Source organism: Apis florea, unplaced genomic scaffold (assembly GCF_048593485.1).
Source record: "Apis florea isolate Af1SG1 unplaced genomic scaffold, ASM4859348v1 contig_2291_pilon, whole genome shotgun sequence".
NCBI classification, from domain to species: Eukaryota; Metazoa; Arthropoda; class Insecta; order Hymenoptera; family Apidae; genus Apis; species Apis florea.
Window position 1 is genome coordinate 2097684 of NW_028256553.1, and position 18553 is coordinate 2116236.

The 18553-nt window shown below is 37.9% G+C and overlaps 1 protein-coding gene across 2 annotated transcripts in view; it reads left to right on the top strand.

Annotated features, from left to right (window-relative positions):
• Window positions 1-693: 693 nt before the first annotated feature.
• Window positions 694-18553, top strand: part of Pgant2 (polypeptide N-acetylgalactosaminyltransferase 2) — a 184081-nt gene continuing 166221 nt past the window's right edge. For both annotated transcript variants that reach the window (XM_003691664.4, XM_086903445.1), the window contains exon 1: window positions 694-981. In XM_003691664.4, coding sequence (XP_003691712.1) covers window positions 892-981 — 90 coding nt within the window. In that variant the 5' untranslated portion in view covers window positions 694-891. The remainder of the gene's footprint in view (window positions 982-18553) is intronic.

Here is an 18553-nt window from a genome sequence, read left to right on the forward strand (position 1 = left end):
CACAGGATTTAAGTTATTCAATTTTAATACGCCGATGCTTCGTTTAAAACTTTTTCTTTTTTATCTTAAAACGTTATTTAAACGTTATTTAAAGTATGAACTTTAACTTAGATTAAAAAATATCGTGTTTCAACTTCTTCAGACAAGATTGAAATAATTATAAATTCTAATTTTATCTAAGAAATATAAATCAGAAACTGGAACATTATTGATCAAACGATATCTATAGAATGGATACAATTAAACATTATAATATATAATGTTAAAGTTTTTAAAATTATGGTAAAATATAAATTCTTCATCCTTTTAAAATCTATACATTCATCTATCATACATATATTCATCTATCTTATGATAATGAATTTTAATAATTTCGTTACAGGTATACAAGATATACATTATTTTTAGGAATTATTTTTCTTTTTTGATCCGTTATGTTAGCAGAAATGAATATTATTCTTTTATTATGCGATTATTTTTATCTGTATATTCAATACAGAATTGTATCGCATAAAGAGATCAGCATAAAACTGATACTGGAAATTTATAAACCACTGTATGTAATTCGAAATTCGGCGCCAATAAAGATAGTGGGCGTCACAGCCGTGTTTGAAGCGCCGCCTGGCGTGGGGATTCAGAAGTTGCGTGGCGTTCGGAGTGACCGCATAGCCGTCGTTCTCGTCGAAGCCGGACAGTATGGCTTCGGCTGCCGGTTCGTTCGCGTTAGTGGTGTTTGTCCACGGTGCTACAGTGCATAGTTGGCGGCGGGTGTGCGTGCTCCGTTTTTTGCGAACGAAACACTGCACGTGAAACGTGAACGTACGTGGTGTAACAAGATTGTCAACGGGACGACGAGGACGTGGGGCGAGATTGACAAGATACTCGACAGAGATGCGGCGAAATGTGAAAATTGTGTTGCTGCTGTCATGCGCGTGGATGTCTGCCTTTGTTTACTACTATCACACATCGCGAGACACAAAGGTATGTTAATGAATCGTCTTTTATTGTGAATATAATTCCGATGCGTGATCTTGGCCGCCATGTGCGCGAATTTCGATGATCGGTGCGCAGCCCCATATCGAAATAACGTATGCAATAACGTTCCCCTTTGACAGTATACGTTGCTCGAATTTCTACGATTTGATTTGCACGCGATGAAACTGTTAACATGACAATTACTTTAATCTCAATTGTGTATCATTATCGAATAATAGGGAGTAGAAATTCGAAGGGTTTTTTTTTGCGTAGTATGATGTTTCTCGTTCCATGTTCCTTTCGTTTTCGCGCGATATAATATATTTTATTAATGGATGATTTTGCGATAACGAAAATACGATTTTCGACTCGAATATTTCGACATCGTGTTCATCAAGTTATTAAACGCGATTTTATATAGATGTAGATATAGATATTCATAATATTGTTTCAATTATTTCGCGATATAATAAACGTCTCTTGTGTCGTCACTTGTACCAATTCCATTTGAATCTAGTCTATCACGTGATCTGTTCACGTGTCATACGGAACTTGGAAATTGAACGAGTTCAAGTTAGCATAATGCTAAATGTAACAAATGGTTAACATGTGGTAAATAACGGTATACACAGACAAATGACGTATTATTGTTATTAGTCACTTATTAGCTATTATACCATCGTTTATGTGACTTTGTAAACAATTTCAATAATACGTTCCAAGAACGCGATAATGAAACATAGATGGTTAGATTATTTTCTAATATTGAATATGTTCGTAAATATTTATGAATTTTTATACATGTTCCATAAATTTTAATATTATCTTTGTTTTAGCATTCATTTTTCTTTCTTATCTATAATATTTCTTTTTTCTTTCAATATCTACAATATCTGTTTTAGTTTAACGCTAACATATCTTCTTTTTATTATTTATTGTTTCATCGGAGAATTAGATCTTATGCAATATTGCAATCCTTGTACGATATTCGTTATTATAGTAATTATTTTATGTAAATTATTTTAATATATATATATTCATTAACAGGTTCTAACAGAATTTTTTTTTAATTATACATAATATGTTAATCAAAGTCGTTCGATGTGACATTAATTAGCACGATTAATAATAGTACTATATAAATAAGAGCTAATTATTGCGTTCATTGAAGATTCTTTGATACTGTATTTTTTCTAAGTTTCCAATTAACCCGGATAAAGCCACGTTTAACAATCGACAGCAATTTTTTTCAATTTCTCGTCTCCAACTCGTTTTTATTTTATTTTTTTCTCATAAACACGTTAATTAGATTAGAGACAATAGGATACGCACAAATGAAAAAGAGAATGAAAGTGATTTTCAACGCTGCTCCGTCTCTCTAGTAACAAATATTTTTCTTATGTGGATAAATATGGATAAATCGCGATACTCCATGTTTCACGATACGATGATTTCCGCGAGTCATTAGCTACGATACGTGGAAAGAGCTGTGGCAGATTAACATTTGAACGTCATCATAAAGAGTCTCATTAACAGGAAATAACGTGGCAAATATTCTTCTTTCGCGTATTTCAAAAGTGTTGACACGGCAAAGCCGTTATCGATATTGCGCACCGTTTAATTCAATGTTTCAACGTACAATTTTTTAATGCAAATTTACAATTAAATGATAAGGATCACGAGTGAACGAGTTAACAGTTAAATTTTTATTTGATCGATTAATCGATAATGAATATAATTTATTTATTCAGTCGTTAATTAAAGTATCTTTATCGGAAAATTAGTATTTTAGTTCTGATTTTAGCTCCATCAATCAACATTAACAGTAAATCATATATAATGAACATTCAAATAAACCTTTAATTAAATATATCAAACAGAACTTGATTTAAATTTCGATTAAAAATAAATGATTGATGATCAGTATTATTAATCGATGATTGATATTAATTAAGCGACTGGCTGATGATTAATTCCATCAATCGATTATATTATTTTCGAAATTTCTTTGGCGTTAATTAATGAATCGAATTAATGAATTAGATTCATAATAATACTGTATATTCATTTCGATATAGCAAGCTATTATTTTCCGTTTTATAATTGGATATAATCGAAATTGGAAAATTTTCTCAATACCTTTCATTTCGTATATTTTCGATCTTGAAAATCTTGAATAACCTGAAAATCCTAAATGTGTTTCACGCGGTTTGATAAGATGACATCGAAAAATTTGCGTTAATCTGCATTAAATTTGCATTCGAGATCGTTTTATCCCGTACACATTAATACGGTACGAAAGATTGACTGATGTGTTTACTGCCTCGAATGAATGAACCCACGTGTACAAGTCTCTGGTAATAGTTCGTCTTCCAAGCAACCGGTCAATAAATCTGTGAATAAATCTCGCGTAAATTTATTTTTGACGCGTTCCAACATCAAGTCGATCGTTTCAATCGTAATTTGCCAACAAGCTGGCAAACACAACGTAAATTTTCTCCCGCGGATCTCAGAACATTTCAAATCGGTTTCGATTACGATCGAGTATCCAAATTGATTAAAAATTGATTCAATGCTATTCACTTTTCGGAGAAATTTAAAAATTCAAAAATTTCGATACACGTGAAGAATCTCACGTGGAATTTTTCTGGGCTTTTTCTGGGCTATTTGATCCATCGAGGATTAAAATAATCGTTGCATAAAAATTTTCAACAGGCTTCGTTCAAATTATTTAGAAAGATGGAGAAGAAACGCACGAAAATATTAAACGAACTTTCGTCGAAAACTTTCGTTCGATCTTTTTTCGTTTTTTTAATACTTCTTTGTTAACGAAATAAAAGGAAAAAGATTGGTCAATAATCGTGTTTTCGGCGGAATATTAAAATTGGTTTCGCGTATCGACAATATCGGCGTTTGGTACACCGCAACATTTTCTGATTTATAGTACCGTAATTTTCTGCCTGGAATGCGGAGTGTTGCGATTGCACCACGGATATTTCAACGTTCTTTCTTCTGATAAAATATCGTTACTACGTTATTACACTGCCCATATAAACCCAAATCCATCCGCACCTGTGTGATTTCCGATTATTTTTAAGAAACTTTTTTTTCCTTTTCCCTCCTTTCAAATCGAAATCCATTCTACGTATTCCTATCAAATTTTCACATATCGATAAATTTATCATTAGATTTTACAAGAATCTTGTTCTTCAGAAATTCTTTTTGTATCCGATAATTACATAGATAGATAGATAGACAGATAGATAAAGAGTTAAGTACATAGATAATCAATAAGTTAAGTTAGAACAATTAATATTAAAGCAGTATTATAATCTCAAACCAATACAAATTTTGCCAAAACTTGCATAATTTGAACACATAACAACAAAAGAAAAAAACAATCAATTCGAACAAAATAATTCTTTTCTTTTATTACTCCCTAGATTTTTCAAAATTAATAATTTTACGAGAAACGAACCCACTAGAAATGGATTTTTACATTTCTAATTTCTAAATACACTCTGTTCAAAGATATTTTATAGATCGTAGCCGGATACTTTCCAACGATAACGCACGATCGCTTTGGTAGAATGCATAAGTGGCAAGTACATTCGCTCTTTCTTCTCAATTTCACTTTTCAACCGTCTTACATCGGAACGGACGTGATCTCGATCCAGATTCCGATCGAAAAATCTACCGTTACCAGCGAGAAACGAGCGTAATCGGCAACCCGTTACGTTGGTCAGCCAAGTGAAAGCCATCCGCAGAGTTCTGGAGAAGAGCTCTGAATTACAGTTGACCGTTATCGGAACGGTCTTTCGATTCGAGAGAGGTTTCACGAACGTTGTTTGTTTCCGCAACATCGAGTGTCGTTAGCGGTAACGCGTAATGCAAGGTAATTTGCTTCTTCCATCCCAGCTTTTGCCTTTAAATTTCTCTGCGTACAGCCATTAGAATAGACTTGCCGCTTTCGCGTTGAAATTTGCTTGAAACAGTGAAATTTTAAAACGATACACACTGTCTCGTGCATAATATTCGTACGTACATGATCGTTCGTGATCGTAAAAAAATCAACGATTTTTCTTAACCCGATTAATCTTCATTTCTCTGATTTCTTTTTAAGAGGAATAATGCATGGGAAATAAATTGAAAAAAATTGAGATGACTTTAATTCATCGTAATTTCGTTCTTCGAATATCGAACAATTTTTTTTCATGCTCGTTAAAACGTTGGGTTTTCCAGAATTAATACACGAAACAAATCCGTTGAAGAAAAATCTATTTCTTTTTTCTTTTTTATTTAAATTTCACGTTTCAATTTTCAACAAGAAAATTGATAGATTCGCTAAAGATAACAAACCGCGTAATGTTCACGATATGAGAATTTTTAAATCTCGTCCCACGATAGAACGATAGAAAGCGCGATAGGCTAATCAAATTTTCTCGTCCCAAATGTAAATCCTTATTACCATTCGAAACGTTGTAACCGATTCGACGGTTTGATAAAACGGTGATCAACTCGTCCATTGCGATATTACTATCGAAATTGGGACGTTGAAATTCGTATTTGAATTACACCAACGCGTATACCAATCGAGCCATGTGATTCCACGTCGAAATTATTGGCCGCCTCGAGATCGATACACCGTTAATCGAGAGGCAACGAAATTGAATTTTTCTATTATTAGAAGGTTGAACCAGCTTTGCAAAATCATATCGGAATCGGTAATACGGTTCTTCATTCCGTGTACGCAGCCGGGTAACGAGATCGCGGTTGATCCACTTTTACGATCGGCAATAAAGCGCTTCATGACGCACATTTTTTCCCTCATAGGCGTGGAAAACTATTCTGTTCGATACGAGGATCCATGCGAGAAGATTCCTCCCCCTTCGCGATTTTCTCCTCGTCGATGGCGCGGCGTTAATCGTTGACGCTCTAATGGAGCGGACTAATCGTGCGATCCTGCAGGAAACGATTCGGCCATTAAACTCGAAAAGCCACGGGGATCGAAACGGTCCCTGTGCGTCTCTGTCGAGTTACGATGATTGCATGATCGAGCATTCGGGGCGCGAGCGAAAATCGTTCCCTCTCGCTTGCTTGGTCGCCAAAAATCTGCGATACGATCCTCTCCTTCCTCTTTCCATTTCTTTGATTGTTTCTTTAGTTTCGTTTCATCGATTTGTGGTGTGGATCGATTTTTGTCAAATTTAGTTTTTCGTCAGTTTCTAGTTCGATCATTTTCTCTTTCCTATAAAAAATCTGCTAAAATTTCGCATCTTGTTTTTTGTTCTCATCCAGTCCTTTACTCTTGCCAAATTTAATTTTTCGCCTCTGTTGGATTAACACTGCATGATCGAACATTTGGTACGCGAATCTTGGGGATCCTTGTGAAATTCGTTCTCGCTTTTTCAGGCAAAAATCTGCATTCTAATTTCATTTTTCTTTTTCGTGTGCATTCTTTTGCCAAACTTAATTTTTCGTCTCTGTTAAGATTGCACGATCGAGCATTTATACGTACAAACTTTGTAGATTTCCTGTTCTCCGTGAAAAATCTGCGAATCTCTATTTTTTCTCTTCGTTAATGATATAAGTAATGATATAAACGAATTCAAGCTCATCGATATTAAATAATCAATGATATCTGTAAATTGTCGACTTTGATGACTAATCAATTCAAAATGATATCAATTGTAATGCAACATTTCTATGGATTAATTTTTCGAATCGATCCGCCCATCTCTCCCCCGACTTATTCACCCTAATCCAGGGAATTCGAATCGCGTGTATACCCAGATGGAATTATTAAAGGGAGGATAACCACCCCATGTAAATAACCAAGGGGACGGTGGACACGATAAACGTTTTTACGGCATGGCATGTTTGCGACGAGTCGATGTGACGGTTAAAATTTCTAAGGGTGTTCCTTTCGCGCGATCTAAAAATCACCGATAAAAATGGGAACGGCGCGTTGCGTCACGACAAGAGAACAAGCGTTGTTAACAAATGGTCCGGTTATATTTTCACTGTGTCCCCGCTAAACGGCCCTCGTCGTTGATGTTTATTCACCACGGTGTAAATCGTCGCGTGAATTTCACCGAAAACGCGATGTATCTATCTCGCTCTACCCTCGACGCATCTTTCACGTGCGCGATTAAAATCGAGAGTGCGATTTTTTGATAAAGCAAAAATTCTGATAAATTCTGTTAAATACGGTAGAGTTTTTTTTTTTTTTTGTAAGAAATTTGGAAACATCTTCTATATTCGGAAATTGAATTGTTTGTACTGATTGAAAGTAATTAATATTATCAGGTACGATAAAGCGTATTAAAATTTTCCTTTACCCTTTTTATTCCTATTCAGATTTTAACACCGTGTCGTACGTGAAATATTTTCCAAACAAAAATTGCGTTCGAAACGCGAAAGGAAATGCAAAAACTTTGAGAATAAATTTCATCCCATCAAAGAGCTTTTCCATCACCTAAAAAATTACTTCATGTATAACCATGTTACGCTCTATACATGCGCATAAACTTCCATTAAAATCAGAATTTTAAAACCAGGAATTAGATAAATTTCCCTGTTGGATAAGACCTTTGGACAATTTGAATACTATTCCGAGTCGTCTATCGATGTTCTTTTTTTTTTCTTTCCTCTCGTTTCATCCTTACACTTTCTCCCTTTCTTTTCTTTTGCCATCGAATCCCAGTACTGGATTTCTCCACGATTTAAAGAAACTTAAGCACGCCCGTGATTTATCGAGATTTTATCGGGTCAAAGGGCCTTCCCAAGCGTTTTTAATAGAAGAACAATGGGGAGGAGGGTTATGCAGATACAAAAGCGTATGGAAAAAGTTGAATAATGGACGCGGTTGTCCCATTCCGTTGGCCGTGTATCGTTTTTATCGGCCCGACCTGGACTTTAATTTCCGTTCATCGATTCGATCTAACCCGTGTTATCGGACGATTGTAAGTATTTCTTTTGAAAGAATACCGTTTATTGGACGCAAAACGAGCAATTGGCTTTCAATATTATCCATCCAGCGGGAATGCAATATGCGGTAAAGCGGTTTTTCAAAAGAATCTCCCTCTCCCCTCCTCGAGATCTTTCGCCCTTTATCGTATTAAAACGGTGTAATAAAAATTTCTTAGGGAAACTTTTAACGGATCAAAACGATCCAAGTTAAAAGTTTGGCGACGCTTTCCACCGATTTCTATCTTTAAAATTTCTTTCCTCGCCTGTTTCTCTACGCGTTTTAAAAATACTCTCGCCTGCCCTTCACAGAATCCTCATCCGCTCCTCCAGTTCACTATTCACTCGTTTCTCCATTCGTCCACTACCTATGTTCTTCCAATAATTCGATCGTATCTCTATAAAAATGAACAAACAGCTGAAATTCACGAGTTGAAAGATCTCAACAAAGAAGTATCATTAGCACCCAAAGAAATTCTCACACGGTCCCCGCAAGTCACTGGCCAAATTTCCAAAAGCAATTTACCAATTCGTTATCGTCCTCCCCTCCACTCACCGTCTTGTTCATTAATCGGCGAAACAATTAGAAAGCAACGCAAATTCATCCCCCTTTCACGGATGTCCAGCATGATCGAGGGAAACGGGTGTATTATTCGCGCGCCCGGAAAATAGGTTTGATCGTTCGAGAACCGGTTCCACATTTTCGGTGACCCGATTCCGCGATCTCATTTCCGCGCGCACGCGGTTGTGCGTGTGCGGTATGCGTGCATACCATCGTCAACCATGCCAGCTATTCGCTATTCACGGAGCGAAACTCGTGTCTATTCTACGCGACTTTGAAAGAAAGAAATGAAAAAAAAAAAAAAAAAAGAAAAGGAGAAAAAAGGGGTAGAGAGAATTGTATTTATTAATTAGCTCGCTCGTAAAGATTCTTTACAAGCATACGGATAATGATTGGCTTCTCTCTCCGTTCATAGTGCTTCTCCTTTGTTTCTTTTCTTTTTTTTTTTTTCATTTCTCTCTTCCCCCCTCCTTTTCTTTCTTTTCCACCCGTGGGGTGGCGCTTTTTCGTGGAATCGAACAATAGAGGGCGTTGACTTTAGTTTATCGAAAAAATTCGGTTGGGAAAATTAATTTCAAAGTTAATTTGGACACGCTTCAATTTGGTTGGAAACGAGATACACATTTCGAAGATGCATCGCGATTAAACGCAATAGGGTGGCTCGTGTGCACGGGTCGTGTTAAATAACCGGGACGCAGCTTGCATAATTGGTCACGTGTAATTGCCACTGAACGCGTTTGTCCACGGTGCAAACGTAACTCTGTATTATTTGTAACCGATGCGACACAGCCCCATTTAAATTCGCTTTCCGCGCGGATCTGAAGCCATCCATCCATCCCTTCCCTCGAATGGAAACGGGAGGGAGATCGTCACACGTCGATTTGCCTTGTGAATTTTCTAATGGCCGTTTTCCAGCTGAATCGGATCATCGTTCGCAACACCTGTCTATTCGAGAATCGTTTACACTCTCTCTGTCAATTTTTATATTACATTAATACCGAAACACGTTTCGAAACACGAAAATTTTATCGTTTCCTCTCCACTTCCTTTAAGATAAATAAATATAAGTGCATTTCTTTGAATCTGTAAAAATCTCTTCAAGTGAAAGTTATCGATTAATTTAAAAGATGTATACGAATTAATATTCTATTTTCTTATTTCTTCTTAATTAGCTCCTGTTTAACGAGCATCGCAAGAATATTTTACTCTTTTAGTTGATCGTAAAATTAGTCGATTAGTTTCTTTCTTTTTCGTGTTGATAAAAAGTTGCAACTTCCACGTATATGAACGATATCATATCTCTTTCATTAGCCTCGTATTTTCCGGTTGCATTAGCCTCCACCGAAAGCTAAGTTTCGATAAATAGTTAACCGGTTTATTTGCCAGCTTGTCTCCGACCGGACAAATACGTTCAAGATTAATCTCGATCGCGTTCCAGAGTGGTTCTCGGCCGAGGGTTTCCTGTAAATATTTAATCGTTAGAGTTCTGATCTGGCTTCGTTTCGACCAGAAGGAAACCAAGACGGTTATCCTCGACTCGAGTGGATCTCAACATCACGCGAATTTGCATACGTAACGTATCTCGTACGTATTTCTACTTAAATGTTGCTTCCGCGTGGCAGCAAACTCGACTTGCCCTTTCATTTCGACATTTTTGCATAATTCGTAGATTTTGGAAAAATCTTTCTTATAATTCGAAGACTGCGCGAGAAATTACAATTTTATTCGTTCCTTTCTGCCTTTCTCTTCGTGAAAATCTTTGCACGAAAAATCAACACTTTTTGTTAAAAGAGAATTTTTGTTAAATCTCTCTCTATAAGTCTTTCGTAACATCTACGAGACAAAATCTTCACGATCGAAGTTCCCTTTCTTTCGTCGATTTTATATGCATACGTCACTCTTAATATCTCCACTGATCGCGTAAAATGCGCGACAACAATCGCAAAAGTATCGTAGAATCTCTTCGAGGATGAAATAATATCGCAGAGAGTGCAATCGTGACGCGAATTGTTGGAATTACAACGCGGTTACGAGACAATAGTGTCGCTCGTCAACCCATCTCCGTGTCGTCCGTAAATGAACCATGAGCCGGTCTTTTTTTTTTTTTTTTTTCTCCACCACTCCACGCCTGTACACGTTTTTACACGCTTTAATTTCCGCGTGTTCACAAATGCCAGCGAAAGAATGGCGGCGGATATACGAGCGAGATGAAGCGTAATGCGTCCAGGGTTGAATGCTGTTTATCTTTTGCCACGATAATCTTTGAACCGTAAAATACTCGGAGCAAGATTGCGAATGTTACAAGCTGTATCGCCACTTGTACGTAGGATAATTACAGATGGATTAAAATGGATTTAAAATGTTTCACGAAACATTTGCGCGCATAGAATGTGCTTTTTATACGTACAATCGTATTTATCCCGTCTTGAGATAATCTTGAAGAAGAATTAAAATTTTTTAATTGAAAAAATATTATTTTGCCAGTTGTGCAAACCAATTGACTTGATTCTTTCAAAATTCTCGAAACTTCTCCTCCTCTTTGTATTAATGTTTAATGACGATTCATACACAGCGCGCATCTTCGTTATCGTATTCCACTGAATTATACAAAATAACGAGGAAAGTTCGATAAAAAGATTGCGATTAAATAAATTTCCATAAATTCAAAATGGAACTCACAGGAAACTCGAAACTCCTTCGAGATTCCAAACGTCGAAAGATATAATCTTTTTCTAAACGAATTTTCCCCGAAATTCCAATTTTCTCTACCAGCAACCACGCACCAATTTGCCTTCCTTAAACATCCGCACGTTCCGCTGTGTTTCGTTTCGCTTTATGCAAAACGTTGAGGCGCTGACTCCGCAAGGATAACCATGATTAATATCTCGACCTGGTAATAAGTAATAGCCCAGAGCGTAGACACGCGTGGCCGGCTCATACGTGTGTTTACACGAGACGGTTGCATCTCGGTTTGAACACACGTCGGATCCACGTGTGCGTTCCTGGCCGAGACACGAGCCTGATGAAATTGCCCGCCGCCCGAATTCATCGGGAATCGCCGGCGAAATAGGATTTTCCGCGTAGAATCTGCCGGCACGTGGCTGATTTCGACACGAGAGCCAGTTCATTAGCGATCCCTCTCGATGCTTGAAACGAGATGTTGATTATAATTTTCCCTCTGTTAAATAAAAATCCGATTCTTTGGCAACGTCTCGAACTTCTCTTTTCGAATTTTAGTCTTTCCAAGTTTCGATTACTGATTAAATATTGTTGTTATTAAATATAAATTGGCGATATATAATTTTTCGTGTAAAAGAGGAAAGGTGCAAAGATGGAGTTTTTATTCAGCAGGTGTTAATCTAATTGCGGTGAATAAAAAATGCGATTCTTCGTTCCCGATATTTCTAATTCGTTCGATTCGATTGAAATTAAAATGGCCGAGTAATAAGTTATTTATTCAAGAAAATGGTTTTTATAGGTTGTATAATCGCTACACGATGTTATAATCTTTTCTCGTACGAGTTCCATCAAGTCGCAAAATAGTTAAATTTCAACGAATGTTTCTTCTATTTTTACATTCAAATGCCTTCTTCGGATAATTGTACAAGATATCTCCGATATTTATTAGTAATTTAGAAGAAAGCGCACCAGGAATTTGGAGACGAGGATTGTGATCCGATAAAAACGAAGGGCGCGTCCTCTTTTAACGCGTTTGCGGAAATTGGATTCACGGATCCGCGCCTTTGCTCTTCGTATTCTCCTATCTTTTTTCAAAGTATTGTACATCGAAACAAGGAAAGACAAAGGAACCTTTCGCAGAGACTCGTTTCACCGTCGGGAAATGCGCGCAAATTGAATTATTCTTCACCTCCTTCTCGAAGCGGGTCATCGTTTGCGTGATTATAAAAAAAATGTATACACATCGTTCCACCACCAGTTCGATGCAGGACATCCCGTGTGACTTGTGCACGCTGTATGTAGGATCGTTGCCAATTATCAGTCCCGCGTGTTTTACACTGCGCCACCAGAAAGAACCGGAGCGCAGGGGTACTTGACCCTTGTTCCATTTACGGTGCATCTGATAGATTCGTTCGTCTGGAATAACGGAGAGAAGCTTCCAGCTTTGCCCCTCCCTTCTTTCCACGTAAATATATTACGAAGAAATGTTTAACTTTTGCGCGTTCGTTAATACGCGTTCATCCATTCACGCCAACTTCGCTCGAAGGAAACCAATTTCCTTCCGAGGAAATCCCCTGAAACAATTACGACAGTTGTAAAGAGGAAGATTTAAAATATAATAAATATATTTAATGAAACACGAGAAATATTTCCTCCCGAATTATTTCATCTTTCGAGCGAAGAAGCGACGAGAGAAAGCATCAATGTCCGTAGCTTCGATCGTTCGTCAATTATTTTAGCCATCTATCGTTGATAGTAATAGTCCACGAATGACACGAATTACGTATCTCCCAAGAAAATATGCCGAGGAGCACAACTTTCCTTCCGTCGAGTCAATGCTCTTCTTCTTCTTCTTCTTCTTCTTCTTGATTATTTTATTCTTCCGTTATAAATACAGGCTAAAAGATCGTGATTCACCATTGCTTTAAATAGAAGCTACAGTCCTTGTCCGCTATCTACGGGAGAAAATCAAACGGTGTGCGAGTTCTGGCAGCGACAAAGAGAGATTTCGTCTCCCTTCTGCTCGTTCGACGCGATTCAGCAAGGGCCTCGAAATAAAAGCTCCCTTTTCTCCTTCCTCCTGGATGGATGGAGGGGGCGACGAACGTGCCGTGAACTTTATTAGATCGACGGTAAGATAGTAAGGTAAGGTCGTGGAGTTTTTTCGGTGTGGTGCTCGCGAGCCAAGAGAAATCTGGATTAATTAAGGCGGCAGGGCGCGCCACGTTTAATCGCGCTTTTCTTCCACGGCCATCTGTCGCCCCGTTAAATTCTTCCTACGTGGCTTTCTACGTGTGAATCAGCCGGCTACACTCGTTTAATTCCAGCTCGTGAAATTGTCCGATGTATCCACGATGAATATTCGGGCCGAATTGTGAACGAAATCCTTTTCCTTCGCGAAGGGGAGGAGAAAGAAAAGAGAGAGAGGGAGAAAGAAGAGAACAAATCGAAACTCATCGTCTCTCGTTCGATCTCCTCAACAGGATGATCAGAGATCTAATTAACGAGGAATACTTTTTTTTTTTTTTGAAACGAGAGATTCGAAGGGGAAAAGGAGGGGCGATTTTGCGTTTTCCTTCACTTCTTAATATTCGTTGGTTAATCAGCTCTTCTTCGCGATTCGGCTTTGAAGCTTGCCTTCAAGACGACGCATCTCTTACTCTTGTTTTCCCTCCGCGACAACCTTTCGAACCCTCTTCCTCTTTTCCTCTCTCTTCTGTGTTATGCGCTTCAAAGAGCTCGACGGATGTTTTTTTTCAAAAGGATGCAGGGATATTTTAATTAAAATTGTGGACGAGAGAAAAGAAATTTTTAACCATCTTATAGTTTTGTAATTATTAGAATGTGTGAATATAAGGAGATAAATATATATTATGGATAGATAATTGGAATTCGAGTAATTCGAAAGTAATTAGAGAGACGCGTGTATAATCACGTCCCCGTTTTGCGATCAATTTGTACACGCATATTCGTCGAGAGATGTTGATTAGAAATTTAGCGGGTGTCCAACTTGACCTTAATACTCAGCCGTATGTAATTAATGAATGCAAACGGTTCTCTACGGTTTTCAGACGAAAGACAATGGACCCTACGAACTGGACAGCAATGGAAAACAATGTGTACTTCCCTTAGTTTGGAAATTGTATTTCCAGAGAGCAACGCAGCTCGCAACCAATCCTTTTCGTTTCGAGACGTTTACACTCTCTGTCATCCACTCGCCTCGATTTCCAAAAAAGAAATAATACTTGCTCCTAATATTTTCCCAAATTTTTTCTACAATATCAACATTACAGCCGTCCCTCTGAAACTCTCTTAAGAGTTTCCACGATATTTATTGTATGGTGGAATCGCGATATCGAAGCTACAAAACCGAAACGTTCCGTGGAAGACGATTATTCCCGTCAAAAGTATCCGGCCAAAGCCGATTCTATCGACTTTTCCGCGAACGAAAACGTTTCTTCTTACACAAGATACACAAGATTCGAGTCACGAATTTCTTTGAAAATATCCCTCCTCTCCTCGATAAATAATGCTCGGACAATTCACAGAGAATCGCGATCCAACTTTGCAATTATATCGCTGTTCAAGATCGTCCCATAAATCGGTCACAGTTCGAGGGGGGGGAGGAACCGATTCGACGTGGTTAATTATCAAGATTTATTTGAGCCCCGGGCCGACAACGAGGCAGTTACACGGGACGTTCGATGCCTCGTTCGGTCACGAGACACAATGGCTTCCTAATGTAGCCGATACCTGACATAATTTGGCCCCGTGATGCGTATACAGCGTGCAAGCTTCGTCGAGTAGTATTGTGCGGCAACGTTTCGACGTAATTGACCCCGGGAACGTCGGCGAGAATTGCACGAAATTGCACTATCTTCGTGCTCTTCCCAAAGAGCGGAGTAGTAATCGAGTGCAACGACGTTTCGTTTCCAGAGTAGGTGGTGTTTCGAGGTTTTTCCACGTTTGCACGTTCGACGATAATCCGCGCTCGTTTCGTTTCGAGTCGATAGGTTTTTTTTTCAATATCGTGGGTTTTAAAAATTTTCGAAACGATAATTGATGAACGATTCTTGCACGCGACGTTTCCTTCCGGCTGTCGATAATTTCACGGGGAATATTTCTTTGATGAAATACACGGAATTATGGGATTGCTCGAATGGGGTCTCTTGAAACATCGATCGACTTTTGGAACGAGTGAGGAGGAAATCTTAGACATTAGAGAAAGTAATCAAAAAACATAAAGTTCTAATCTTCTGGGAGTCTTAACAACTGAAATCTTGTTAATTGGTAAATTTTCCACCATCGGAGGAACGACGATTAATCGAGCAAAAAATAGGAAGAAACAAAGAAAGAGGAGCGCTAATTACCTTTCTCCGACTCCGTGGCGCCACCTACGTCATCCTTGTTACGCGATTAACACGACGGGAGGGTAGGTGGGTAACCGGAGGGTGGATCTTGACCGTAGAACCGTAACTGGTTTTATGAAGATTTAATAACGCGTTTCGGCCCTCGTGTCATTACAGCGGGATCCTTGCACGGAAATTGCCCGCTCGATATCATTCGTGGCCACCGTCGTCGGCGTTCACGGTGGCTAGAAACGCGCGAAAATACGAGAAGAAGAGGTGCTCGTCATTGTACACGGTCTCGAACGGGCGCGACAGAAAGGCGGGAGGAGGCAAAGCCAGGGTTAAAAAGGGAGGCGAACACACAGAACGGCGAGAAGGGGTGGTTCGCAGAGTGGTTTCAAGTGGGGTGCACGGGGTGGCGTGTGTGCAACCACCTCTGGGAACGCGGCGAATACCGCAGTGCGCAGTATTTATCCGTTTTAATTTTATTTCACCGGGTGCAGCTTCCTCCGGTTGCGCGTTAATCACAATTAAATAGGAGGATCTCTTCTCCTTCCAGGGCAGGGGTCGGAGGGGAAGGCAGAACGGCCGAATATCTCTCTGGACCGACCTCTTTCTCGATGTCTACTTTCTCTTCTCTTCTTTTCGATAAAATCCAGATGCACGGGGAGTTTAACTGTAATTTGATAATTAATTTATTAGGACAGGCTTCTCTAGGATTGATCTTGATGTTTTTTTTTTAATCATTTGCAAATGAATATTTTCGAAATTCATATTTCTGGGATTTGGAATTGGTGGTTTGGATAAATACAAGTCACGTCGATACCAGTGAATTTTTCTCACTAGCCTCATTTATCACTGAAAATGAGTTTAGCTAGTGTTCCATTATTATTTTCGAATTAATATCAAATTTCTTCTGTAAATGTGCTCGATTAATCTCGATTGTTCCTTCAGGCTGGCACGCGTTAGAGATGAATTCTACTTCCCCGGAAAATTCCCTAGGAACAATAAACTATAGATCATGATAAATAACCGGGATATGGGAGGGTGAGCAGCATCAACCGGGTTAATTTTTAACCCCTTCACTATCCCTACGAGATTTATCACACGTTGCCCTTTTGTTAAGCCGAGCCGTGTGTACACGTGTGTGCGAGACGCGTGCATGTTCGGTTACATGGCGAAAAAAAAATCCCTATATTTCCACGGAAAATCCTTTTATTCGGGTACAATTTGCGCCGTAACTCGATCTTGCAAATTGAACGATTGTTATCTTGTGTACTTTTTTTTTTAATGATTGCGTCATCATTCGAAATGCATCCATTGCGTTGTTCGCCTATGATTTTTCATCATAGTGTAGCGTGTATTCAAGTGAAGGAATACAAGGTATTTTCTCAGAATTCATCAGAAGGTATTGACTTCATTTTTGCTGTAGTTAGACGAAGGGAAATTAATCTTTTTGAAACGACAATTAAGGGAAAAAAGAACTTCTCAATGATCTTTTAAATGGAAGGCAATTAATTTTTCTATTAGTGAGATAGCTTTTATCGAATTAAGTAACTCGAACGATTCTTTTTAATCACGTGTAGTTAGAGAGTTGAAAAATTTGTCCCGAACAGAAGAAAAAAGAGAATGGAAAAAATGAGAAATATTAGAACGGCTATCTTTTCTTTTTTTGTTTAAAATAATTGGACTTCCAAGTAATTAAGTCTTTTTACAAATAATCTCATAAAAGAATAACGGATACACATACTCTTAACCTTTGATATTATCAAACGTTATACGTTTTTCCTTATTCATTTTATATCCGAGTATTTTTTCGCAGGATTAACACCATCGACCAGATTATTTCATCTGATCATTTTCACATTCGTGAATTGCAATTTTTTTTTAGGAATTATTCAAATGTATTTTTTCAGGAATTATAAAGCAACAGGATTGTATATATATATATATATATAGATGGTTTTTTCATGATTCGTAAGCGACGTGATATTCACTTTTTCACGCTTTATTTCACAGCGCGAGCATTAAGCCAAGTCGCATCACTGTGGCTGGGATCAACAGGAATTTCACGTGAATTTAAAAATGTGAACGAACGCCGAATAGTTGGTCGGGTCGAGTTTTGTTTAATTAAAGCTGGCTCGGGTTCCTCGGCTAATTTTTTTTCCACCATTCTCTCTGCACCACGATACATACAACTCTCTCTTTACATCTATATCGAGCCATCTTGATTACTTAAATTTATATCAATCGTTTCATTAGATTCGATCATTTCGACTTTTCTCTTTTTTTTTATCGTCGATTTTTTCTCTCTTCGATTATTTTCTTTTTTAGATCGTATTTCAAAGACAAACAAGCAAGAAAGATGAAACATTTTTAACTGCGATCTAAAAGAAATAAAATATCCGTGACATTTATAACAATCTACAGAGATAAAAGAGTTTGCAATGACTCTTTTTACAGATCGTTTCACCGGGTGTTAAAAAAAAAAAAGATGTTCCAACACGGTTTGAAAATTATGCAAACGAAAGAGTTTCAATAAAATTACTTTAACGAAATAATGATAGAACATTGGCGATAAATATTTTTTACACGTCGCTCCATTTTACAGCAATTTAACAGAAATAAAAATATTGGCGATAACTTTTTCTTAACAGATCGTCCCATTGAAAAATTCCGTAGCAGTTGAAAATTATGCGAACGAAACAACATCGATAAAATTATTTCACGAAAAAAAGCATTTAAAAGAGAAATAGAATTTTTATTAATTATATTTCACTGCGTCGCTTCGTTTTCTTTTTTTTTTTTTTTTTACAGGACAATTTAACAGGAACAGAAATAGCTTGGCGGTATATAGCTTTTCACTCACTCCGTTTTAAACAATTCGGAGAGCACGAGGTCGAAAATTATTTATTTTAACGAGAGATCTAAAACGGGGGAGGAATATCGTTGGCGATATTTTTACGCACTGTTCAGCTCGCGTTAAAAATCCCAACCGGGCGTAAGTTGTGAGTTATGC